The 26,547-nt window shown below is 44.4% G+C and overlaps 2 protein-coding genes and 1 non-coding gene across 3 annotated transcripts; 2 read left to right on the top strand and 1 right to left on the bottom strand.

The window, feature by feature from the left end:
• The first annotated feature begins 5,459 nt into the window (after positions 1-5,459).
• LOC124667629 (bZIP transcription factor 12-like) lies at positions 5,460-7,636 on the top strand. Its single transcript, XM_047204896.1, has 4 exons — positions 5,460-6,014; positions 6,142-6,213; positions 6,372-6,401; positions 7,432-7,636. The coding sequence occupies exons 1-4, from the start codon at positions 5,460-5,462 to the stop codon at positions 7,510-7,512; spliced, it is 738 nt and encodes a 245-aa protein (XP_047060852.1). The 3' UTR covers positions 7,513-7,636.
• A 211-nt stretch (positions 7,637-7,847) lies between these two features.
• On the top strand, positions 7,848-7,927 carry TRNAL-UAG. Its single transcript has one exon. It is a non-coding gene; the product is annotated as a tRNA-Leu (tRNA).
• Positions 7,928-20,829: 12,902 nt separating this feature from the next.
• Positions 20,830-24,228, bottom strand: LOC124662752. Its single transcript, XM_047200554.1, has 11 exons — positions 24,190-24,228; positions 24,082-24,157; positions 23,295-23,372; positions 22,817-22,914; positions 22,570-22,643; positions 22,154-22,244; positions 21,928-22,085; positions 21,771-21,813; positions 21,552-21,617; positions 21,066-21,143; positions 20,830-20,972 (listed from the first exon to the last, which is right to left on the bottom strand). Exons 1-11 carry the CDS (start codon positions 24,226-24,228, stop codon positions 20,877-20,879), a joined length of 897 nt encoding a protein of 298 aa, XP_047056510.1. The 3' UTR covers positions 20,830-20,876.
• Positions 24,229-26,547: the final 2,319 nt, after the last annotated feature.

Genomic DNA, 26,547 nt, shown 5'->3' on the forward strand with positions numbered 1-26,547 from the left:
GGCACACTGAACACTACATTTGACACCCGGGCCTGAACGCCCCTTCAACAGGAGGTCAACTTGGCTAAAGCCTCAAGCGAGCTCTTGTTTTAGATCGTAACCACCCAATACTAGTATTATACCACAGGACCGATCACACATTTACATGGGTAGTGATACTGAACTTGGCTACACCAAGGTTTGACTTTATGAAATTCAGCGCCCCAAATGTCTCCAACTCAACATGTCATAAAATCCTTGCAGATTGACAAAAAAAAAAAAAAAATCTCGAAGCTAACCTTCCCGGCGCGAGGAGGGGAACCCGTCGGCGTCGACCGATCCGGAGAACCGCTCGTCCATGGTGCTCAGCACGAACTCCCGCGTCCCCTCCGCCAAGGAGGACGAGGAGCCCACCATATCCCGGCCTCCCTTCCTCCTCCGGAGGTCGCCGCTCCCGCTCCCCTCTCCCGCCGACGCCTCGCCGTTGCACCTCATACCCCCTGCCCGCGTGGCTGACGACGACGCGGTTGACCTGACCGCTACTACCGGCGTCCGCGGCACCGCGTTCGCATTGGCCGCGCCGCCGGGAGACGAGAGCTTCGAGGTTCTTGGGACCGGGAGTGGGCGAGTCGCGAGCGCGGCGGAGAGGGACGGGCAACTGCGTGGCTGCCGGCTCGCGAGGTTGACTCGCTGCCGAGAAGGTGGGGAGGGAGGCAGCTCAGCTAGGCAGAGGCGTTTTGCTAGGCTGGCGAGGAACGGCAGGTGGCGCCCCGTTGGAGGAAAAGACGAGATTTTTATCTTAGATTCCGATCCGGTGGTGGATTTTTTTTTTTTTTGAGAGAGAAGGTGATGGCCCGGGTGGGTGAATAGAGTCAATGGACTCCTGGCTCCTGGCCTGGGCCTGGCGAGTGGCCATCGTTGCGTTTTCTTTTCTTTTTTAAGGGGCTACTGCATCTCTACACTGGGCCGAAAATGTTAAATCTTTTCTTGAGGTGCAAGGGTGTCCGTCAGGCCTGGGCTGGGGCAGGTCTTGAGGGCACTAGAAGAACTCTCCTGGACTGTTATGGACCAAAGGATGTGCTTCACGCCATCCTGCAATTGGAGACTCCAAAAAAAATTAAGTGTGTGGCTCTGTTGTGGAACTGGTGGAAACATAGGAACAAAATCAATGCTGGTGAAGGAAAGCTTGATGTGGCTGAGGTGATTTTCAACATGGCTAGATGTGCTGCTGAGTATGAGCAATTCTGTGTCAAGAGCACGGTGCTGAAAGGCCCCGTCAACCAAAACCGCGCCCACCGGGAGAGGAGAGGTTGAAGATGAACACCGATGGCGAGTTTCTTTCATGCCTCTTCGTTGGGTGGATGGGGCTATGTTCTCAGAGACTCTAGAGGGAGTGTGATCGCCTCGGCGGCGGGTCGGGCTGGACCATGTGAGCAATGCTCTTCGGCCGAAGCGATGGCTTGTCTCCGAGTCGTTTTGGCGGCACATGATTTGGGGGTGCAGACAAATCGAGTTTGAATCCGATGCTCTCATGCTGATTCAAGTCTGTCAATTCCGACGACTTTGATCGTGCGGAGAATGGAGTGCTGTTCAAGGAAATCAAGAGGCTGTTGCCCCTGTTTTTTACCTTTTTTCTCGTTAAACATTGCCCTCGGGCTCAGTAACAAAGTGGCGAATGCTTTGGCGTCGTTTGGGGCGAAGCTGGTGCATCATCCCCTTGTTGTCTGGCAGGGAGATGTGCCGTGCTGTGCTCGGGTATTTGTAGCCAGTGACATTGCTATTATCTCTGGTTAATATATGTTATGGTTGAGTATCAAAAAAAAAGAAAATGTTAAATCTGGCTGATTTATAGTTTCAGCTTGGTTTCGGCCATAGATCAGAGGCCGGCCAGTGAAAGATTAACAGGGCCCACGTCCAGGCAAAAGCTCCCGCGCCCGTTCCGTCGAGCACACCGCATAGGTCCGCTCCAAGGGCGCCAAGAAGTGCGCCGTGGACACAACGCAAGCTTGACTCCGTCGCTGTCGCTCGTCGCGTACGCTGGGGAGGCGGGGTCGTCCTCCTCCTTCGCTGCCAACCTCGCTCCCCCACTCCCTCTGAGAACGATTGGGCGGCTGAAGAGGAGCAGGCGCCCACGGCGAAGGTCTTCAACGAGGCGAACTTCATCGACAACGACGAAGCCAAAGCAGTGGCCCCCGAGGAGCTCCACCGCGTCCCGGCCGTGAGGTGGCGGAGACGAAGCAACGTGAGGACGAAGACGCGTGTTGGGTCGTCTATAGGTCCACACGTACGAAGAGTTGCAGCGGGAGAACGCCGTCCGCCGCATCAAGATCAAGTGTGTCGAGCTCGAGTAGGAGACCCCCAACGTCACGTTAAGTCCGTCGTTGCGCCCACAGGCCACGGCGAGATATCTCGGGACCGAATTTTGGTAAATAGGTTAGGAGACGTGTAGATTTAGGTATAATCGTGTTGATTTTTCAAGGTATGCAAATCGAGTTGGAATGTACTGATGAACTTGATTAAGCAGGTGTTGGGAACGGGCCGGTGGTAAAAAACTACTACCGGCGCACATGCTTGTGCGCCAGCGGTAGCCTGTTACTGCCATGATGGTCGAATAAGGGCTATGCTGATCTCTGTCCTAAAGTTGGCTTAGCGGTTCGACGGAGGTAACGATTTCTAAAGCAAGGACACGAGATGCTCGATGAGGGTCTGCTAGTCCAGATGAGTGCTCATGTTTCGCGGTAGGGTTATTTCGTGATTCCCCCATCACCTAATTAGTAGGGTGTTGTTTGTGTTTTTAGGGCATAAGGCCATGATGGGATTTTCTTCTCCCATTAATGGGTTTTGTAGATGTTGTGTTAGATGTTTCTATCTAGCTTCTTCACAATTCGAGTCGAGTTGTCCAAGAAAACGGGTTCAACACAAAAACCATGAAATATTAAAGGCAAACGAGTAGCTCATTTTGCTTCGTAGCTGCAAGTCCAAAAGAACCTCGAATTGAATAAAAAAACAAAACTGTTTTTAAAACAGTCCTCGACGCAAAGAAAAAGTGTTTGGAGAATTTACTCCACTTCCACGCTGACCCTATTCCGGAGTCATTCATCAAAACCATAAAGGCCAACCACGCCTTCACGCGATCGCTGCACCTGCACCAAGTAAAAGTGTAAAACATCCCAAAACGACTGCTTCGTTCAGTAGCTTACACCTGGAATGCTGGAAATGCTGTGTTATCATCTTCAATTTTTAGAGATCCGTCACTTCATAGCAGGTTATCGAAGCAGACAGACACGGCACTGAGCCACAAGATTAGTGCGACGCATCAGTATCCGTCACGACAACGACAACGACGCTCCGGCGCTCCGCTGCTCTGCTGCGAGATAGACGACGCCGACGCAAAAGCTGCCTAGTGGCCGATGCAGAACGTGCCGCGTGGAGCGACGCTTCTAGTGGCCGTCCAGGTGCTCGGTGATGACGACTCGCCGTATGATTGGGCCAGTAGGAAGGAGGCAGGATCCAGTGTGGCTGCCGGCGAGGCGGCCGTGTCTGGCTAGTGCGCCACTTCGTTTGCATGAGACCTCAGGCTGATACCGATGTTGGTGATCGCATGAGTATCTATAGGAAAGGACAAATAGTCTCGTGCAGCATAAAATCGGTTTACAAGATTCGGAATATTATAGTAGTATGATAATGTTGTAGCAAGGAAATCAGGAAGGGCATAGTAGAAGATGGAACATTGGGCGGAAACCCCAAATGGAGCCCATGCTTCATAGAGCATTTTTTCCAAAAAATTGAAGATAATATGGAAAGTGTCAAAAGAAATATGAAAACATTCCAAGATGTAGATAATTTTGTACTTTACCAATGTGTCAAATCTCAAGACAAATAACTCATAATCGGGCTGCTCAAAAGTGACAAATTTTGATAGATTTGAAACTATATATGCACTACTCACTACATTAGATGTGAGATTTTGTAATTTTTATGTACCCTATAATATAAGATAGTTTGAGTAGAGATTTTGCAGGTTGGTAAAGTACAACATTACCTACATCTAATTTTTTTTTTAATGAACCTTCAAAATGATAAATTTTACTTTTCAAAAAGGGTTGCATGGAGCCGATCTACTTTGTCCACACCCTACTTATTTTTCACCTAACATGTAAAAAAATGATGTATTGCCATGTGGCTACAAAAGTGAGTTTTTCAGTCCGGTGGGAATTTTATTTCATTTTGTGCCTCCAAGCATGTTCGACCTACATTAAAATGATGTTGTTAGAGCGTAAAACAGCATAGTTAGATAACCAAGTAGAGAAAAAATAACTTGTATCGCTTTGGGTCTTGGAATATAGATGAAAATGTGGGTTTGGGAGACATCTCTCAAGTGGTGGAGCTCGTTTGAAGCCAAACTGGGCCGTCGGTCGTCGAGTTGAAAAGCGAGGGACAATCGGCCCATGAAAGGGAAAGAAATTTGTCTCTTCAATTTTGTTCGAGTGAAGCGCATGTTTGCTTTCCAACGGTTGATCATAGGATAAATTTATCACCGGGAGTGACTAATTCACATTCGACTAAATAATTAAACTAAAAATTAACGTAAGTCATCAAATCTCAGTTGTAACTCATGTTGCGACTTATAACTAGCATGAATCACGAAGCAATTTAACAGCCCGCGACATACTTCTAAGTTGTGGCCCATGTGCAAATAGTAACATATTAGTTGCAGCCCCATGGTTGCAACTCATTAATTCTCGGTCGCAAAATTGTTTATCTGCATGTTGAAAAGTCTTCCAATAAAAACATTGATGCAAAACACAATAGTAACATTGCGGTTGAAAACTCCGGTAAAACCATAGCGCAACAAAAGAAAAGGATAAACCAATTTAATTGAAAATGAGAAAATGTGTGCTGAGCGAAAGAAGGAGAATCCAGCAATTTTAAAACAGTACACTGCACACACAAAAAAAGAGTTGGGGCAAACTTTGACCGGACAAGTCAACATGCTAATCCTAATGTAACCAATCAATCATACATCGAGCCAGCCACAGTGTTGTTCAGTGGGACGAGGCCGCAAGGGATCCCATCTTATCTTCATCCTATTTACCCTGCCACTGCAACTGTCCACTGGGCCAGGTCAGAAAAAGAAAAAGGTTGGATCAATCCAATGGGCTGCCGGCGCCCGGCGCGGCCGTCCTGGGATCAAATCAAACCCCGAAAACCGCGCGAAACACGGTTAAATCCCTCAATCATTCGACGCAATCGACGGCTATAAACTCATCTTCCCACCAATCATTTCACTCAGCCGCGGAGTAAAGTAATCACAGTTCCGTAACAATCGAGCCGAAGCCACGAGAAGAGCACACGACGCCGGCCTTCCCTTCCGCCCACGTTTCGAATCGACCAGAGCGAAGCTCAGCCTCCTCTGACCAGCCAGCCAACCAACTACAACGGGGAACCGGAGGCGCGGCGACGGCGGCCTAGGTCCGCCCATGGCGTCGTCGAAGGTGTCGTCGTCGTCGCCGGTGCACACGGCGTCGGATCTCGCGCGCTTCGCAGGGAGGCCCGGCGGCGGGAGCGGGATGGGGTCCATGAACGTGGAGGAGCTCCTCCGCGGCATCTACGGCGACATCCCCGCCACGCCGGCGCCCGACCGGCCGACGTCGCCCGTTCCACCGGCGCCGCGTCACGAGGCCGCCGGCGCCGCGCCGCGGACGGCGGTCGAGGTGTGGAAGGAGATCACCGGCGGGAGCAGTGGCGGCGAGGAGGTCGTTGCCGGGGCCGCCGAGATGACGCTGGAGGACTTCCTGGCGCGGGAGAGCGCGGGGAAGCTGGACGCCGTCGGGATGCCCATGCCCGGCCCGTCCGCGGCGCTGGAGGAGCAGGTGGCGCTGGGGTTCCAGCTGAACGGAGAAGAGGCCGCGCGCGGCGGCGGGAGAGGGAAGAAGAGGCAGCTGATGGACCCCATGGACCGCGCCGCGATGCAGCGGCAGAAGCGGATGATCAAGAACCGCGAGTCGGCGGCGAGGTCGCGGGAGAGAAAGCAGGTGGGTGTGGTGTGGGTTCATTAATACTCATACTTGGTAGTACAGGTTTTTACAAAGATTATTAAGCTCCTGATCATGCAAATCTGAGCGAGTGGTTTGATGACGGGTAATATTTTGGTTCGTGAAGGCGTATATAGCCGAGCTCGAGTCGTTGGTCACGCAGCTCGAACAGGAGAACGCCAACCTGTCGAAAGAACAGGTATTGCTTGCTCCCACATCTTCTGCTATGGCTTGACGCCTTGAGGGTGAATGTGGTCTTTACTTGTTGACTACATATTGCATTGCATGTTCATCTCTGCATTCATGTCCCTAAGTTAAACTTAGCAAACTCTGATGGCAAATATTGGTGTGTTCCAGGAGGAGGCAACCCAGAAACGACTTAAAGAGGTACCTTTACCAGTGTTGCTTTTACTTCGCACACCATGATTATTGTACGTGTTGAAGTACTTCTTCATTTGCTACACATACCGCAAGATTCAGAAGTCATCAGAATTACATATGCTAATGTTGCAAGCAACCTTTCATGTTAGAAGTATATATATTACCCATCCTCCCTCAATAGTTAGGATCATGAAGCTCAGTAGTCTTGTTTGGAATCCCGTGACCTCCTTTACTCGACGAACTGAAACCTTCAGAAAGTTTCTAGATTTTCCGTCAGCGCTTTGCGATGTTCTATTGCATGCTCTCAGAAACCACAAGGCACAGACTTCCGTCTTAGTCTGCCAGCATAGTAATACTTCACAATTACACATTACAGAACATGATCGTGTCACTATGTTGCCGTCAATGCATAAAATAAGCACGCTCTGTTCTCTGTCGAGTCTCGACTGTTCGATCTGCTTTGGCTATTTGGCAGTCCAATGAGCTAACGTGCTTGACTGGCTGTCCACTAAGTGGCCTGTCAATTAAGTAAGATGCGATGTTGACACGTCCAGAAGAGTCGATCGGCACAACACAAGGCCCTGCCAAGTGTGAGATCATCTATGTCCCGTGTCATTTTCTTTACTTTGGAGTTTGGACACTTTCCAACGCAACATGGGTATGTTGCACAGCTCATGTTATTAAATGTTAAAATGGCCATAGCCTGCAGTTTTGCTTTAACAGTTTCTGTGGCATCACCATTTGTCAAACTGAGGCGTTATGCGTGTCTATTTTTATTGCTAGCACTAGAGGTTTGAAACAGAGGGGCATCATAGCCTTATGTATGGACTGAGTGATCTGCATCTTAGCTTAGAAATAGTTCGTTTCCAATTCGTGTTGCAGATTGATTACCTTCATTTTTTGTTATTTTGGAGGGTATGGTTGGGAGACTTCTGTTTTGAGTTACTAGTATAGAACTCTAGAAACAAAAACAAAATGTCATATTCATGGTTTTTTATTCGTTCACTGTCTGAAGAAATCTATTTACTTCATGCAGCTCAAGGAAAAGGTGACTCCAGTCATCATTTCGAAAACACCATCGCAAGATCTTAGAAGAACAAACTCAATGGAGTGGTAGGCATGAGCCAACCTCAGTACCCGTCCTCTTACAGTTACATAGATTTTGATAAGTTGTCTGTCATTCTTGTATTTATTGGTGTTAACTTAGTTGTTGTAACTTCATGGATATATTCATATATCATAAACATACGGAGACATAATGTGTAGAATGGGAGAGTTCATTAGAAAAAAAGAATGGCATATTGAAGCATCTATACTAATTTGTTTTCTTATTATTTGCATTGTGGTCGACATGTCAAGCCATGAAGAGCAAAACAAAAATAGTGGCACTGAAACGCTAGACTCAGAATACTAGTAGAAGTAATAAGAGAACAGAATAATAATTAACACAAAGACAGTTTGGCCGAGTGGTCTAAGGCGCCAGATTTAGGCTCTGGTCCGAAAGGGCGTGGGTTCAAATCCCACAGCTGTCATATTTTTATTTTTCTCCTGATTGCACAAGTCCAGCTCAGACCAAAACCTGCGGGACTGCCGAACCTCCCTCAACTAGGAAACATGTAGTCCCTCGGTCCTAATTTTTTTTTAAGATTTAGATTATCTATGACTAAAGTATGTCAACGTACATTTGTATTTTGACAAAGTACTAACTGTCTTTTCCAATTCACCCTTTTGATTTACTTTTGTCTCCCTAAAAATCTTCATCATTAAGGCATCTCCAGCGCCAGGCTGATTTTATTTTGATTCGTTTGGACCGAGCGGCGCACATAAAATCGGTTGATAACACTTCCTTATCCGTTTGAGTCGAGGAATTAGGCCCAATGGTTTGGCAACTTTTCCCACCTTCATTAACACCGATGCGGGGAGGAACTCCGTTCAGTACGTCGCCTTTAGGCGATAATGGAAGCGATCTAGGGTTCGTATCGACGGCGCCGGCGGCGTCGTTCTGACGCTGGTTTTTGTCCCCAAAGGCCTCGCGCCTAGGGTCTCTACTCCGCCCAGGAAGTGTCCCGTGTGGCGTTTGCTTCTCTCCCTCTGCGTCGGCAACGACCGCGGTAGGTTTTTCGTCTCTCCCAGTGAAATAGCGGGGAGGTTCTGGTGATTGTTGTGGTCCGTCTATATTCCTCAAAGCAGCAGTGATTGATCCGCAGCTTTTTGTGAACGCATTGGTACGAAATCGGAAGACGGAGCAGCTGTGGTCTGTCTTGAAAGCTACGACCTGGTAAAAAGTGGGATCAATGAAAAGTGTAGGATGGAATTGTCAGGGGATGAAGACATCACCGGTAATGCGTGCGCTTTTGGATCTCCAGAGGGAAATTAACCCAGATGTGATCTTCCTGTATGAGTCACATTTGGATAGAGCTAAGGCTGAAAAACTTGTTCGGAAACTAAAGTTTGGTGGTATGCTGATTCATGAGAGTGATGGGAGAAGTAGGGGTTTGTTGTTGATGTGGAAGAAAGAAATTAAAATTGTGGAGAAAGATATCACGGCAAATTATATTGACGTCGTGGTGGATTGTGGAGAGGAATGGAGACTCACTTGTTTTTACGGAGAACCAAAGTGGGATGACAAGCATAAATCTTGGTCATATATAAGGGATCTTCATGACCGCATGAATTTGCCATGGATGGTTCTAGGAGATTTCAATGAGATTTTATATTCATCTGAAAAGGAGGGAGGAGCCACAAGGGCACCCAGGTATATGCAAGCATTCCAAGATTGTTTATCTCAATGCTCTCTGGAAGATCTAGGCTACACGGGTGACAAGTTTACATGGAGAAGAGGCCGATTGAGAGAGAGGCTTCATCGAGCTGTGGCAAACAGGCAGTGGAATGTGATGTTTCCAAATGCAGTTGTGATAAACGAAGGTGCAACTAAAAGTGATCACCGTCCAAAGAATCGTTGATACCGATTATCTAGCGGGAGTTCAGGTTACAAATGGACCAAGAGTGCGCCGGTTTGAGGCTCGTTGGTCGGAGGAGGAGAACGTCGATTCGGCCGTTCACGAGTGCATGGGAGAGAGCCTCGGTGGGTCAGGTGGAGCCACACTCATGCAAAAAACGACAAAGGTGCATGAAGAGTTACATGCTTGGGATCGACGTGACCTGAAAGGACCAAGGAAAAGAATTGACTTGCTGAAGAAAATACTGGAGGAAGTCAGGAGGGGGCCGATGAATGGTGAATCGGTAGCTGAGCAAACTAACCTACTTCTCCAGATTGAAACATTGTTAGAACAAGAGGAGATACATTGGGTACAAAGAGGAAGAGCAAACTGGCTAAAGCATGGGGACAGTAACACGATTTTTTTCCACAATTATGCTAATGCAAGGAGAAAAAAGAATACGATCAAATACTTGGTGGATGATGCAGGTGTTAAGTGGGAGGATCCTGACGGAATGAGCAATTTAATAAAGTTCTATTTTGAAGGATTGTTTACTTCAGAAGTGAGTGTCCAAACAATGAGGTGCTTGATAAAGTACAAAGGAAGGTGACGACTGACATGAACACTAACCTGCTAGCCCCTTTTTCAGTTGAGGAGGTAAAGAAGGCAATATTCCAAATTGGTGATTTTAAAGCACCTGGACCTGACGGCTTACATGCAGCTTTTTATAAGAGATTTTGGCCGATGTTAGGTGATGATCTGACTAAGGAGGTACTGGAGGCTGTCAACACGGGCATCATTCCAGAAGGTTGGAACGATACTATCATTGTCCTAATACCGAAGATTGACGGGCCAGAAAAAATTACACAATACAGGCCGATTAGTTTGTGTAATGTGGTCTACAAAGTGATCTCAAAGATGTTGGCAAACAGATTAAAGTTGATTCTTCCAGAAATTATAGGGGAACAACAAAGTGCTTTCGTCCCAGGACGATGATACGTCTCCGACGTATCGATAATTTCTTATGTTCTATGCCATATTATTGATGATACCTACATGTTTTATGCACACTTTATGTCATATTCGTGCATTTTCTGGAACTAACCTATTAACAAGATGCCGAAGTGCCGCTTGTCGTTTTCTCGCTGTTTTTGGTTTCAGTAAATCCTAGTAACGAAATATTCTCGAATTGGACGAAATCAAAGCCCAGGGGCCTATTTTTCCACGAAGCTTCCGTAAGTCCGAAGACGAGACGAAGAGGGGCCACGGGGTGGCCAAACCCTAGGGCGGCGCGGCCCCACCCCCGGCCGCGCCGGCCTATGGTGTGGGCCCCCGTGCCGCCTCTTGACTTGCCCTTCCGCCTACTTAAAGCCTCCGTGACGAAACCCCCAGTACCGAGAGCCACGATACGGAAAACCCTACCGAGACGCCGCCGCCGCCGATCCCATCTCGGGGGATCCAGGAGATCGCCTCCGCACCCCGCCGGAGAGGGGATTCATCTCCCGGAGGACTCTACACCGCCATGGTCGCCTCCGGAGTGATGAGTGAGTAGTTCACCCCTGGACTATGGGTCCATAGCAGTAGCTAGATGGTTGTCTTCTCCTCATTGTGCTTCATTGTTGGATCTTGTGAGCTGCCTAACATGATCAAGATCATCTATCTGTAATTCTATATGTTGTGTTTGTCGGGATCCGATGGATAAAGAATACTATGTCATGTTAATTATCAAGTTATTATACATGTGTTGTTTATGATCTTGCATGCTCTCCGTTTCTAGTAGAGGCTCTGGCCAAGTTTTTACTTTTAACTCCAAGAGGGAGTACTTATGCTCGATAGTGGGTTCATGCCTCGCATTGACACTCGGGACAAGTGACGTAAAGTTCTAAGGTTGTGTTGTGCTGTTGCCACTAGGGATAAAACATTGGCGCTATGTCCGAGGATGTAGTTGTTGATTACATTACGCACCATACTTAATGCAATTGTCTCGTTGTTTAGCAACTTAATACCGGAGGGGGTTCGGATGATAACCCGAAGGTGGACTTTTTAGGCATAGATGCAGTTGGATGGCGGTCTATGTACTTTGTCGTAATGCCCAATTAAATCTCACTATACTTATCATGTCATGTATGTGCATTGTTATGCCCTCTCTATTTGTCAATTGCCCGACCGTAATTTGTTCACCCAACATGCTTTTATCTTATGGGAGAGACACCTCTAGTGAACTCGTGGACCCCGGTCCATTCTTTAATACCTGAAATACAAATCTGCTGCAATACTTGTTTTTACTATTTTCTCTCGCAAACAATCATCTTCCACACAATACGGTTAATCCTTTGTTACAGCAAGCTCGGTGAGATTGACAACCTCACCGTTTCGTTGGGGCAAAGTACTTTGGTTGTGTTGTGCAGGTTCCACGTTGGCGCCGGAATCTCCGGTGTTGCGCCGCACTACATCCCGCCGCCATCAACCTTCAACGTGCTTCTTGGCTCCTCCTGGTTCGATAAACCTTGGTTTCTTTCTGAAGGAAAACTTGCTGCTGTGCGCATCATACCTTCCTCTTGGGGTTGCCCAGCGAACGTGTGAAATACACGCCATCAAGCATATTTTCTGGCGCCGTTGCCGGGGATGATCAAGACACGCTGCAAGGGGAGTCTCCACTTCTCAATCTCTTTACTTTGTTTTTGTCTTGCTTTATTTTATTTACTACTTTGTTTGCTGCACTTATATCAAAACAAAAAAAAATTAGTTGCTAGCTTTACTTTATTTACTGTCTTGTTTGCTATATCAAAAACACAAAAAAATTAGTTTACTTGCATTTACTTTATCTAGTTCGCTTTATTTACTATCGCTAAAATGAGTAATGCCGAAGTTGAAGTTCGTTCATTTAAGCAACAAGGGGGAGAATGTTTAAAAGATGCTTGGTATAGAATTAGTGATGCCCATAATAGGTGCACTAAGAAACACTCCACTACTATTCTACTCGGGAATTTTTATGTTGGTATCTCTAGCCGGAATAGATATGTTCTTGATTGTCTCGCGGGAGGTAACTTCCTAGGTGCTCCCGCTTTAGAAGCTAGCTGCGTTGTTGAGAGTTTATTTGGAACACCACCTGTTAATGAAACTAAAAGTGAAACCTCCCTTGAGGATGTTATGAAAAAATTGGAAACCATAGAGAAAAATTGTAGCGTTGAAACTAAATTGGAAATATTACTTGATAATACTGATAAACTTGATAAAATCCTAGGAGGAATTAATGAAAGAATTGCTACTCTAGAAACTTGTGCTATCCATGATAATCAAACCCATAGAATTGGTAAACTTGAAGAAGCTATGAGAAAATTGGGTTCAACTTTTTCTTCTCTTAAATTTAATGAGAAAGCTTATGTGGGTAAGGAGCAAAAATTCATGTATGTCTCTAAGGTGCCTAAACCAAAGAATTACTATAGGCCTAAAATTGATAAAACTCCCAACACCGCTGGTTATGATGTTGATGCTTCATCTTTCGATGTTACTTGAGTTACACTTTCTGCGCCTAGCTGAAAGGCGTTAAAGAAAAGCGCTTATGGGAGACAACCCATGTTTTTACTACAGTACTTTGTTTTATATTTGTGTCTTGGAAGTTGTTTACTACTGTAGCAACCTCTCCTTATCTTAGTTTTGAGTTTTGTTGTGCCAAGTAAAGTCTTTGATAGAAAAGTAAGTACTAGATTTGGATTACTGCGCAGTTCCAGCATTTCTTTGCCGTCACGAATCTGGGTCTATATCCCCGTAGGTAGCTCAGAAAATTACGCCAATTTACGAGCATGATCCTCAGATATGTACGCAACTTTCATTCAATTTGAGCATTTTCGTTTGAGCAAGTATGGTGGCCTAATAAAATCCATCTTTACGGACTGTTCTGTTTTGACAGATTCTGTCTTTTATTTCGCATTGCCTCTTTTGCTATGTTGGATGAATTTCTTTGATCCACTAATGTCCAGTAGCTTTATGCAATGTCCAGAAGTGTTAAGAATGATTGTGTCACCTCTGAACATGGGAATTTTTATTATGCACTAACCCTCTAATGAGTTGTTTCGAGTTTGGTGTGGAGGAAGTTTTCAAGGATCAAGAGAGGAGTATGATGCAATATGATCAAGGAGAGTGAAAGCTCTAAGCTTGGGGATGCCCCGGTGGTTCACCCCTGCATATATTAAGAAGACTCAAGCGTCTAAGCTTGGGGATGCCCAAGGCATCCCCTTCTTCATCGACAACATTATCAGGTTCCTCCCCCGAAACTATATTTTTATTCGGCCACATCTTATGTACTTTGCTTGGAGCGTCGGTTTGTTTTTGTTTTTTTTGTTTTGTTTGAATAAAATGGATCCTAGCATTCACTTTATGGGAGAGAGACACGCTCCGCTGTTGCATATGGACAAATATGTCCTTAGGTTCTACTCATAGTATTCATGGCGAAGTTTCTCCTTCGTTAAATTGTTATATGGTTGGAATTGGAAAATGCTACATGTAGTAACTCTAAAATGTCTTGGATAATTTGATACTTGGCAATTGTTGTGCTCATGTTTAAGCTCTTGCATCATATACTTTGCACCCATTAATGAAGAAATACTTAGAGCTTGCTAATTTGGTTTGCATATTTGGTTTCTCTAGAGTCTAGATAACATCTAGTATTGAGTTTTGAACAACAAGGAAGACGGTATGGAGTCTTATAATGTTTACCATATGTCTTTTATGTGAGTTTTGCTGTACCGTTCATCCTTGTGTTTGTTTCAAATAACCTTGCTAGCCTAAACCTTGTATCGAGAGGGAATACTTCTCATGCATCCCAAATACTTGAGCCAACCACTATGCCATTTGTGTCCACCATACCTACCTACTACATGGTATTTATCCGCCATTCCAAAGTAAATTGCTTGAGTGCTACCTTTAAAATTCCATCATTCACCTTTGCAATATATAGCTCATGGGACAAATAGCTTAAAAACTATTGTAGTATTGAATATGTACTTATGCACTTTATCTCTTATTAAGTTGCTTGTTGAGCGATAACCATGTTTCGGGGACGCCATCAACTATTCTTTGTTGGATATCATGTGAGTTGCTATGCATGTCCGTCTTGTCCGAAGCAAGAGAGATCTACCACCTTCATGGTTGGAGCATGCATGTTGTTAGAGAAGAACTTTGGGCCGCTAACTAAAGCCATGATTCATGGTGGAAGTTTCAGCTTGGACACATATCCTCAATCTCATATGAGAATAATAATTGTTGCCACATGCTTATGCATAAAAGAGGAGTCCATTATCTCGTTGTCCATGTTGTCCCGGTATGGATGTCTAAGTTGAGAATAATCAAAAGCGAGAAATCCAAAATGCGAGCTTTCTCCTTAGACCTTTGTACAAAGCGGCATGGAGGTACCCCATTGTGACACTTGGTCAAAACATGTGCATTGCAAAGATCCGGTAGTCCAAGTTAATTAGGACAAGGTGCGGGCACTATTAGCATACTATGCATGAGACTTGCAACTTGTAAGATATAACTTTCATAACTCATATGCTTTATTACTACCGTTGACAAAATTGTTTCATGTTTTCAAAATAAAAGCTCTAGCACAAATATAGCAATCGATGCTTTCCTCTTTGAAGGACCATTCTCTTTACTTTTATGTTGAGTCAGTTCACCTATTTCTCTCCACTTTGATTTATTGCTTTATGAGTTAACTCTTATGCAAGACTTATTAATACTTGTCTTGAAGTACTATTCATGAAAAGTCTTTGCTTTATGATTCACTTGTTTACTCATGTCATCACCATTGTTTTGATCGCTGCATCCACTACATATGTTTACAAATAGTATGATCAAGGTTATGATGGCATATCACTTCAGAAATTATCTTTGTTATCGTTTTACCTCGCTCGGGACGAGCAGTAACTAAGCTTGGGGATGCTTGATACGTCTCCGACGTATCGATAATTTCTTATGTTCTATGCCATATTATTGATGATACCTACATGTTTTATGCACACTTTATGTCATATTCGTGCATTTTCCGGAACTAACCTATTAACAAGATGCCGAAGTGCCGCTTGCCGTTTTCTCGCTGTTTTTGGTTTCGTAAATCCTAGTAACGAAATATTCTCGAATTGGACGAAATCAAAGCCCGTGGGCCTATTTTTCCACGAAGCTTCCGAAGTCCGAAGACGAGACGAAGAGGGGCCACGGGGCAAACCCTAGGGCGGCGCGGCCCCACCCCTGGCCGCGCCGGCCTATGGTGTGGGCCCCCCGTGCCGCCTCTTGACTTGCCCTTCCGCCTACTTAAAGCCTCCGTGACGAAACCCCCGCACCGAGAGCCACGATACGGAAAACCTTACCGAGACGCCGCCGCCGCCGATCCCATCTCGGGGATCCAGAGATCGCCTCCGGCACCCCGCCGGAGAGGGGATTCATCTCCCGGAGGACTCTACACCGCCATGGTCGCCTCCGGAGTGATGAGTGAGTAGTTCACCCCTGGACTATGGGTCCATAGCAGTAGCTAGATGGTTGTCTTCTCCTCATTGTGCTTCATTGTTGGATCTTGTGAGCTGCCTAACATGATCAAGATCATCTATCTCGTAATTCTATATGTTGTGTTTGTCGGGATCCGATGGATAGAGAATACTATGTCATGTTAATTATCAAGTTATTATACATGTGTTGTTTATGATCTTGCATGCTCTCCGTTTCTAGTAGAGGCTCGGCCAAGTTTTTATTTTTAACTCCAAGAGGGAGTACTTATGCTCGATAGTGGGTTCATGCCTCGCATTGACACCGGGACAGAGTGACGAAAGTTCTAAGGTTGTGTTGTGCTCGTTGCCACTAGGGATAAAACATTGGCGCTATGTCCGAGGATGTAGTTGTTGATTACATTACGCACCATACTTAATGCAATTGTCCGTTGTTTAGCAACTTAATACCGGAGGGGGTTCGGATGATAACCCGAAGGTGGACTTTTTAGGCATAGATGCAGTTGGATGGCGGTCTATGTACTTTGTCGTAATGCCCAATTAAATCTCACTATACTTATCATGTCATGTATGTGCATTGTTATGCCCTCTCTATTTGTCAATTGCCCGACCGTAATTTGTTCACCCAACATGCTTTTATCTTATGGGAGAGACACCTCTAGTGAACTGTGGACCCCGGTCCATTCTTTAATACTGAAATACAAATCTGCCGCAATACTTGTTTTTACTATTTTCTCTCGCAAACAATCATCTTCCACACAATACGGTTAATCCTTTGTTACAGCAAGCCGGTGAGATTGACAACCTCACTGTTTCGTTGGGGCAAAGTACTTTGGTTGTGTTGTGCAGGTTCCACGTTGGCGCCGGAATCTCCGGTGTTGCGCCGCACTACATCCCGCCGCCATCAACCTTCAACGTGCTTCTTGGCTCCTCCTGGTTCGATAAACCTTGGTTTCTTTCTGAGGGAAAACTTGCTGCTGTGCGCATCATACCTTCCTCTTGGGGTTGCCCAACGAACGTGTGAAATACACGCCATCAGACGATTAATCACAGATAACATATTGTTGGCTTATGAATGTGTGCATAAGATAAAGAAGAAGAGCGGAAAGAAAGGCCTATGTGCAGTGAAACTTGATATGCATAAGGCATATGATAGGGTCGAATGGTGCTTCTTGGAGAAAATGATGATCAAGCTGGGTTTTGGTGCGAGATGGGTGTCGTTGATAATGGCATGTGTCTCCTCGGTGAGATATTCCATTCGGTTTAATTCAAATACGACAGAAACTTTTACTCCGACAAGGGGCATTCGCCAAGGAGACCCTTTGTCACCGTATCTTTTCCTCTTGTGTGCAGAAGGACTCTCTTGCATGCTCAACCACGCGGAGGAACGTGGTGAGATTGTGGGCGTCCGGGTTTGTAGGGATGCACCGATGATCTCGCACTTGCTCTTTGCAGACGATTCACTTATTCTCATGGAAGCGAATGGTAATAATGCACACAAGCTGAAGCAGATTTTGGACCTGTATTGTGATAGCTCAGGTCAGTTAGTCAGTGATGCAAAGTCAAGTGTTTATTTCAGTCCAAATACATGTGTGGAAGAAAGGATTGTCGTGTGTGAGAAACTTAATATTATCACAGAATCTTTAAATGATAAATATCTGGGTTTACCGGCTATGGTGGGAGCGGATAGGAGTGATTGCTTTCAACATCTTATTGAGAAAGTTCTAAAGAGAATTAATGGGTGGAAGGAAAAGCTATTGTCTATGGGAGGGAAGGAGGTGCTTCTTAAAGCGGTCGCACAAGCAATTCCAGTGTTTGCGATGACAGTATTCAAAATTCCGAAAAACATTTGTAAAGGAATTACTGATGCTATTTCGCAGCTTTGGTGGGGTGATGATGATGACCATAAGAGAATGCATTGGTTAGCGTGGTGGAAGATGTGTATCCCAAAGAATAGAGGAGGTATGGGCTTTAGAGATCTACATACTTTTAATATGGCGATGTTGGCAAAACAGTGTTGGCGATTGATGGAGAAACCTGATTCACTGTGTGCGAGGGTTCTGAGAGCTAAATATTATCCGGAGGGTAATCTGCTGAAGGCAAAACTTAAACCCGGCAGCTCTTTCACTTGGCAAAGTGTTATGGCGGGTCTGAAATTTTTTAAGAGAGGTTGCATTTGGCGTGTTGGTGATGGCACCCAAATTAATATATGGGAGGATTGTTGGATCCCTTCTAGTCCGACACGTATGATGGCTACACCACGAGGAAATCTGGTGGTTAGTAAGGTCACAACTTATTAATCCAGTCACAGGGATTTGGGATGAGGAGTTGATCCGAAACCTTTTTTGGTCCATTGATGCCAATCGGATTTTGGAAATCCCTATAGCACCGGCGGGAATGGATGATTTCATTGCTTGGCATTATACAAATAATGGAATATTTAGTGTTCGGTTAGCTTATCATGGTGAGTGGGACTATCAATTTGGTAGAAGGGAAAGAAGAGCTCTAGGTGTTGGCAGATCTCAAATTAGTCCAGTATGGAAGAAGTTATGGTAGCTTAATATTCTAGCAAAAATTAAAATATTTGCTTGGAGAGCGTTACATGGTCTTATAACGTGTTTGGGAGTACCGGCTAATAGACATATTACAACAACAAGCGGTTGCCCAGTTTGCTTAGTTGGATGTGAAGATATTATGCACTTTCTATTCACATGTCTAAGAGCTAAGCAAGTCTGGGAGAAGCTAGGTGTTCAGTTGGTAATACACGAAGCTACAAATGTGGATAGAGCTGGTGCCGTTGCTCTAGAACACATCATCATTAAAGGAGGATCTTGGGGCCCCTTAAATGGTGTCGGTATACCAGAAATTATTATGATGGGTGCTTGGTATATATGGTGGGAACGTAGACAGTATACACATGGAGAGAGCATCCAAGTTCCTCACCGAACGGCCATGGCAATCGGAGCTCTAGCAACAAATTATTGGAGATCGAAGAAGAAGCCTGCATGTCGTGACAAGGAAGCATGGAAGTGCCCACCGGAGGGTTTCTTGAAAATTAACGTTGATGTTGCATATAGCGAAGAGGAAGGCAGAGGAAGTGCAGGTGTTGTCATAAGAGATTATAGAGGGAAATTTATTGCAGCTCAAAGCAAAAGTCTGCCTTTTGTTGCAGATTCCATGATGGCAGAAGCATATGCGCTAAGAGAAGGACTCTGTTTGGCACAACATATTGGTTGCAATAGATTTATTAGCCAATCTGATAATATTCAAGTGGTGGAAACAATGCTGGATGGTGGTTTCTCGGCTACAGCTGCAGCTGCAATTTTTCTTGATTGCAACTTTTTAGCTTCAGGTTTCAGCAAAGTGTCGTATGAATTTTGTCCAAGGGAATCAAATTCGGTGGCTCATGAGTTAGCTAGAAACTGTTTTCAAGACTTTCAATTCTTGTATTTGGGACGATGATCCTCCTAATTTTATTCTCACCTCTTTGATAAACGATGTAAGCTTGTTTGGTATGGAATAAAGCTAGCCGAATGACATTCCCTTAAAAAAAAAACACCGATGCGATATGTCTTGTGCATAAACTTCCAGCCTTGTTCCCGCTTGATTCCCTACGCGTGGGCCCTTGATGGAGCAAAACCTGATTGCACAAGTCCAGCTCAGACCAAAACCTGCAGTACTGCCGAGCCTCGTTAAAATATCCTCAACTAGGAAACATGTAGTCCCTCGGTCCTAATTTTTTTAAGATTTGGATTATTTAACTAAAGTATGTGTATGTACATTCCTATTTAGACAAAGTACTAATCGTCTTTCCCAATTCAATCCTTTTGATTTACTTCTATCTCCCTAAATATCTTCATCATTAAGGCATCTCCAGCACGAGGCTGATTTTATTTTGATTCGTTTGGACCGAGCGGCGGACATAAAATCGGTTGATAACACCTCGTTCGTTTGGGTCAAGGAATCAGACCCAATGGTTTGGCAATTTTTCCCACCTTCATTAACACCGATGTGATATGTCTTACATAAACTTCAAGTCTTGTTCCCGCTTGATTCCCTACGCGTGGGCCCTTGATGGAGCAGGTAGCCACAGAGATGCTGCAGGTAGGGAAGGCGATGGCGAGGAACCAAACTTGCTACGACGCAGCATTGCTGGCGGAGAGAACCTGCTGGGACGCTGCCATGGCGGAAGGCCAAATGCGCCGGAGGTGGGAGGAAGGGCACCATGACTGCAACATGTAGAAGATCGTGTCCGCAGCTAGGAGGCTGCTCGACTGCCAGTAGGCCCGACCATGGCAGGACCGGCGACACCGAGTAGTTACGTCCGTCATAGTTTAGGTTAACACTCTATAAAGATGCATCATTTTGTCCTAGTATTAATAAAAAAACCCCTCACTATTTTTCAGAATCAATAACAGGTGGGCCCGGAGCGAAAACAAGAGGACACACAGACAATCATGATGCGTTTACGTCGGACCGCTAGGCTGGGTTTATTTGTGTCCTCTTATCCTCATGAACCAAAATGAACAGCCCCAAACAATGTACATCCGCTGAAAATATCATCAATAGTGTAACCAATGAGATGAACAGTACTTGTCATCTCTATAGATGTGCAGTGCCCAGAAAGGGATGAGCTAGAGAAGGAAGCAATTGTGCGATCATTTGAGATTTGTTTACACACACCTAATGGAAGGGGTCTACGTAGACCAGATATTTTCTTCCCGATCCAAGTCACGGTTCCAGCGCAAAGCCAAACCGCTGGTTGCCCCGCTTGTGGTAACAACAAAAACAAAGCAAAGCTCATTACGGTATTTCTGATAATACAATAAGCAACAAGGCGTTTCCACCCCCAAAGGCACAATACCATGTGCCTAAGAACAGCTACATGCTACAGCTTGTACCTGGCAATTTAAGCACGTAAGCAGAACACACAGCCATAGTGCGTTGCAGAGTGCTTCCAGCACTGCCTGGCCTATTAACTCCTAAAAATAGCTCTACCTCGAAGAATGGGGAGAACCGCTGGATGCTTGCCCGCTCTCGTCACCCTAAACCCCAATTGCCGAGAGAAGATCCTGCCTAACATCAGCAACGAAGATACTTCCAGACTCGCACCATCCAGCTACCACATCGGTATCTGCACACTGCAGACAAAATCACATTCCCGCATCAGTGATTTCCAGAGCACATTTGTTATGTTTTTATGGATATATATTTTTGTCAGGGCTCGGGAATACCTTTGAAAAGCCTAGCCAGTTAGAATCACCTCGAAATGAGAATGCGCGCTCACTTTTGCTCCAATGTCCACAAGTAATCTGCATCGAGATTACATCTTAGAAAACCTACAATTTCCGTACACATGCAATAGTAACGTAGGAACTCATTGCTTAAGCTCAATCATGAATGAAGTTCTTCCTAAATACCAACTTTCCAGTATGAACATCAGGCAATGCAGATAGAAGCTCACTGCTGCAATCAAACTTTTCAGAAAATATAGTAAATTATTTATGTCATGTCCAGAAGAAGAATTTGCTACACTTGCCTAAGACACTGAAATTCTAGAAACACAAATTAAGCACAGTTTCTATTGTTATAACTAGGAGTTCTTTTACCAACCGTCAAACAACTTCACCCTATAGTACTAGAGAAGCAACAAGTGCTGAGCAGTACAGACGTATGAGATACAATGCAAGGTCCAAGGGAAATGAGTCAGATGCTTATACCTCATAATCAACACCTTGGACATATATGAACGATTGATCAACTGACGAAAATGAAAGGCCTGTAATCTGGGTAGGAAGGGGAATATATTAGATGAGAACTCCATTGCGCCATGAAACACCTAATCACTATTTCACACTTTATGGTGCATTTACTAACAAATTCAATTTCTTATTCTTGTGCAAGCTACAAAAATTAACATCAGAAGAAAGTAGAATAACCTCATACTTGGAGCAGCCTACCCATCTTGATAAGGCCGACCACCTATACACAATAACATAAAGTTAACTTTCAATTACTCTGGCTACTGCAGTACCACGTAATTGCTTGTCAGATCCTTGAATTAAAAGAAGGAAAATAATAAATAAGAAAACTAACTTGCGAGGATCATAGATGGTGACAGCGCGATCAGTTCCGCCGACAGCAATCAGTCCTGAGGCAGAACTACAAACAGAGTATAAAATGCCTCCAACAGGACCAGAAACACGCTGTACGCATCCACCATTGTTATGCATCCTTAAGTCCCAGATGCTCAGCTGTAATTAACCACCATGAGAAAAGAGACTAGGAATGTAAATGTTACAAGGGTAACCTGAAGTCTAACCTGAGAACCTTCAGTAATTGCCAACATTGAACCACTATCACTCCCTTGAGGAAAGCATTGAAAAAAGGTAACTGAAGATGGGTGCCATAACCTACAGGTCCAGTTTTACAAAATAAAGTTTAGCTCACAGATGCTACTCTATCAGGAACAATCATAACTTGGATACTTCAATCAACCTACAGGTCCAGTAAAACAGGTCTGTCTGTTTCACGGCCAAGGCCTCCAAATGTATGAATTTTACAAGGTCATATGAGAACAGTGCATGGAGAGATGTGGATCTCTAGTTTTTTGTTTCAAGTAACAGCTCTTACAGGTACATGTAACCTTAGCAGCACATGTAGGATTTTAGAGCTAACAAAACCAGATGGACGACATAAGCTGTCATGAAAGTAAAACCCTAGTAAGACGAAACTTACGTACGTAAACTGCGAAGATGAATGTCTTGATCATAGATGTCAATGCTCTTGCACAACTCACGAGCAACAGCTACCTGATAAGAATATCAAAGTGTATGAATTTTGCGGCATGCAAAGTGCAATGGCATTGATTTTGATGCTACATTGCTACTATAAACATAAAACGTCAATAGTGAATGCACCACATTAAGTTCGAACAAAGACAACCAGTGGCTTATATAGGTAATATGAAAATCAATGAACATACTGTGGATTGGTGCGTTGGACTAAAACACAACCCAGCCCAACTTCCTTCTCCAACGCCACTATCACGAGGTGGTACTGAATAAGACGCCCTGTCAATGTCTGAGCAAGTTTAGTAATGACATATTCATTTGTTGCACTTCCGTTTCTACACTATCAATGACTTTCTATCGGCATTGATAATTCAAGAATATGAACAGCTTAGAGTGGGGTTTGCCTGGAGAACTACTGGTAAAAAAATACAAATAAGCTTCTCTTCATGAAGCTTGAACATAAAGATTTACAGTATGGCATTATCAACAAGTACCAGATAGAACAAGAACATGGCATGAATAAAAATGGGTTGTATAATGCAAATATGAAGCAGTTTCAAGAAGCTTATTGCATTAATAATCAAACATATAAATAGAACTAAAAATTTCCACATATGTTTATGAATTCAAACCATGCTATCCACTAAAAAGATAAGCTAGTAAAGTTACCATCAGCCCCAGTGTCCAGATGGGATACAATGAGGTGACCGTAAGAATCGACAGTTCCCAGAATCAAGCAGCTATCACCTGGAACGTCCCAAAACATGCATATGAAATAAGTTCGAGAACATACACAATTATATTTTAACAAAATACAAGAAGTGAATAAACTCCATAGCCACCCATGGTATGCGGTAGAGGATACAACAGAAATATACATGGTTAGTGTCAGCGCATAGAACCTTTCTGCATATACTTCTATTTTTTATTTGTTTCCCTCAAAAAAAAATCTCACATACAAGGTTTTTGAGTCGCAACTCAAAACTAAGTCACCAACCCTGCGACTCAGTGATTAGTCGACCAAAGTCATTGTATAGTCGCCATAAATCGATGTTTAGTCGCCAGTTGCCGTGATTTTGAAAAAAAATGACTCGGCGCCTATACTGTGACTATACAGCGACTCAAAAACCATGCTCGCATACTGTAACTCTGAGTTCAACTTACAAACCTAGGATAAAGCCAACAAAATTACCAAGTCTTGAAGCACATCGCTCAAAATCAATGTGCGCCTACAGGTGATGGTTGGTGAAAATTACAAGTAAAGCATCCCATGCATGCTCCCTGTATGCTAAATTTGCAGCAGGTAAAGTTGGATACACCAACTCAGAGGAATAGCAGATGGTAAGCATACTGATTATCACATTGATGGCTCCCTATGCCAAGAGCGCAACTACATCATGTGCTTCTGGGAAATAATATACGGCACAACGTTATTACAAAATACTGAAGATCGTACCTTCACCCTGTGCCAGAACTACACTCTGAATCTCCGAGCGATGCGGGCAGCGGTCCACTACCGACGAGCTTATGACCTTTCAATGAGAATGAACTTAAGAGTAGGTACCCACCAAAATCTGATAATTATGTAGAAAGGCGAGAGCATTACCTGCGCGTTGATAGGAATCAACAGGCTCTGTTTTCCTCTGGACAACATCTCCTCTTCCATGGATATCTTTTAAGATCCAGGAGAAATTGAAATCAACTTGAGAACCCACATCACAAAGTTGGTGTTGCAGTAATACAAACAATTGTGACCCCGTACACGACAAATTCTACTCTCTGCGATCTTATTATGCATCGGAGTAATTACTATTTTCACTAACTGAAAAGGGCAGCTGACAGAAGTAAAATAAGAACAACCATGATATGTACGTACATAGCTACATTCCTAATTACATTATTTTTAAAAGAAATATCTGTTGCTCTAACCCGCCTCTGCACCAAGAATCCCAATAAAGGCAACGGAGCACCAACTTCTTTGTCAAGTTCGAAAGCAGAGTCTCATGATTCAAATGGTCTACATGACCTCCGAAATCCGCCGAACTACTCTAGCAACTAACAGGCAATCTGCTCGACTAAATTAAGCTTCACAGAAAACAGGACAGAGGCACCAGTCACACTGCCCAACAGTTCAGATGACGCGAGAGGGAGAGGGGGGACACCTCGATCTTGTAGACGCGGCCGCCGGAAGCGAAGTAGGCGGAGCAGGAGCCGCCGTCGCCATTAACCTGGGAAGAGAAGTCAGGATTCAGGTGTCAGAGCCGGGGGTTTAGGGTTTTGGAGGAGACGCACTGAGCGTGCGAGAGGATAAGCGTGTAGGCAATGGATAAGGTGGTGCGTATGAGTAGTACGTACATGGACGGAGAGGCGGGTGGGCTGGAGGCAGCCCGGCGAGGGGTCGGGGAGCAGGGACGGCGGGACGGACGCCTTCCGCAGGCTACGCGCCGACAGCATCGCCGGCCGGCCGGCCTATGTCTTCTCCGAGTTCTCCCCCTTTTCCTAGGCGGAAGCCTTTTGGTCTGTTTGGATACTGTCCGCGAACGGGTGAGCGTGACTTTTCTGTATGACGCGTCTACCTTGAGGTCGGAGTCGGGGCAGCGGAAATTGGCAACTTCTTTTGGACAAGTACAACTGATGATTTTCCACGCGCGGCTGCGGAACATTTGATAAAAAATCAAATTCATAGATGTTTTGAGAACAATAGGTGCATACGCATTTAACTACATCTTGTATATAACCGATATAGGAATAGAACAGTCACCAATATCATTTACAAACATTCGATGTGCTTATTTTCAGGATGAAGATGACAAAGATCTCCTTTAGATTTTGTCAAATTTGCAGTGGTAACATACTTGCATACATGAGAAAAAAAGGGAAACATATGCTATGTACATTGAATTATCTCTGGTAGGATGCAAGATAGCTGATGGCATTATCGATGATCATACGTATCTTTGAAAGTTTTGCCCACTTACTTCTAGACCGAAGGGTCTAAAGCCAACCGGCATTATGTACATTTTCAGCTCATTTGTAGCACTTGCAATGAGGCAACGGGATGATTAAGGAATGCAATCCTGCACAGATAAGAGGCTATGAAAAATGTATTATCACATTAGAACGAGTAGGAAATAGCTTCCTTGACCAAGCCTTGTTTGCGACTAACACAAACACACCACGCATGCGGTCACACAAATGATTTTCATCGGGCACCCTCAAAAAAACCAAATAGGCCGCCGGTCCATCGCCGATCGGAAGCCTCCATCCTGCTTGGTTGCTTTTTACGAGTCACCCAACACGCCCTGCTCAATGTAAGTCCATGACTTAATCCATCGTCTAATCTTTCATCTAATCTATAAGTTTGTCCATTGATTAGTGTTTAGATTGAAATATTGAATGGTTTGGCTATGTGTTGTATTGAGGAGGATATCTTGGACAATGATTTTCATATTGTCCTCAATTATTTTACATCTAGGAATGAGCGAATAAACTTTTTTGTGAATCACTAAAACATAATTATCGACGGAGCATAGTTATATTTCGTTACTCCCTCCACGATACTTATTATAGATCCGAGGGATTATATTTTTACTTTTTTCCATCTAACATGATGTTATTGAAGTGCAATTTTTATTGGCATTTTAGACTAAAAATATGTACTTACATTTAAATTTTTACATTTTTGCAAGTGAAAGCAGGACATATATGTTCATATATCTCGTTATGCGTACATATATTTTAGGCGCTAGGGCCCATTTTATCAACTTTTCCCAAGGCCCCGAATAATATAGAGCCAGCCCTGATTGCCAGGCAGGTTATATTTATATGCAGAGTTAATAATATTTACCTTTAGTTCATGAATTCATTTAGTATCTTAGCACCATGACAACTCCTAGATCAATAAAAAAAAACCCTCCTCACC

The sequence above is a fragment of the Lolium rigidum genome, chromosome 6, assembly GCF_022539505.1.
Source record: "Lolium rigidum isolate FL_2022 chromosome 6, APGP_CSIRO_Lrig_0.1, whole genome shotgun sequence".
NCBI classification, from domain to species: Eukaryota; Viridiplantae; Streptophyta; class Magnoliopsida; order Poales; family Poaceae; genus Lolium; species Lolium rigidum.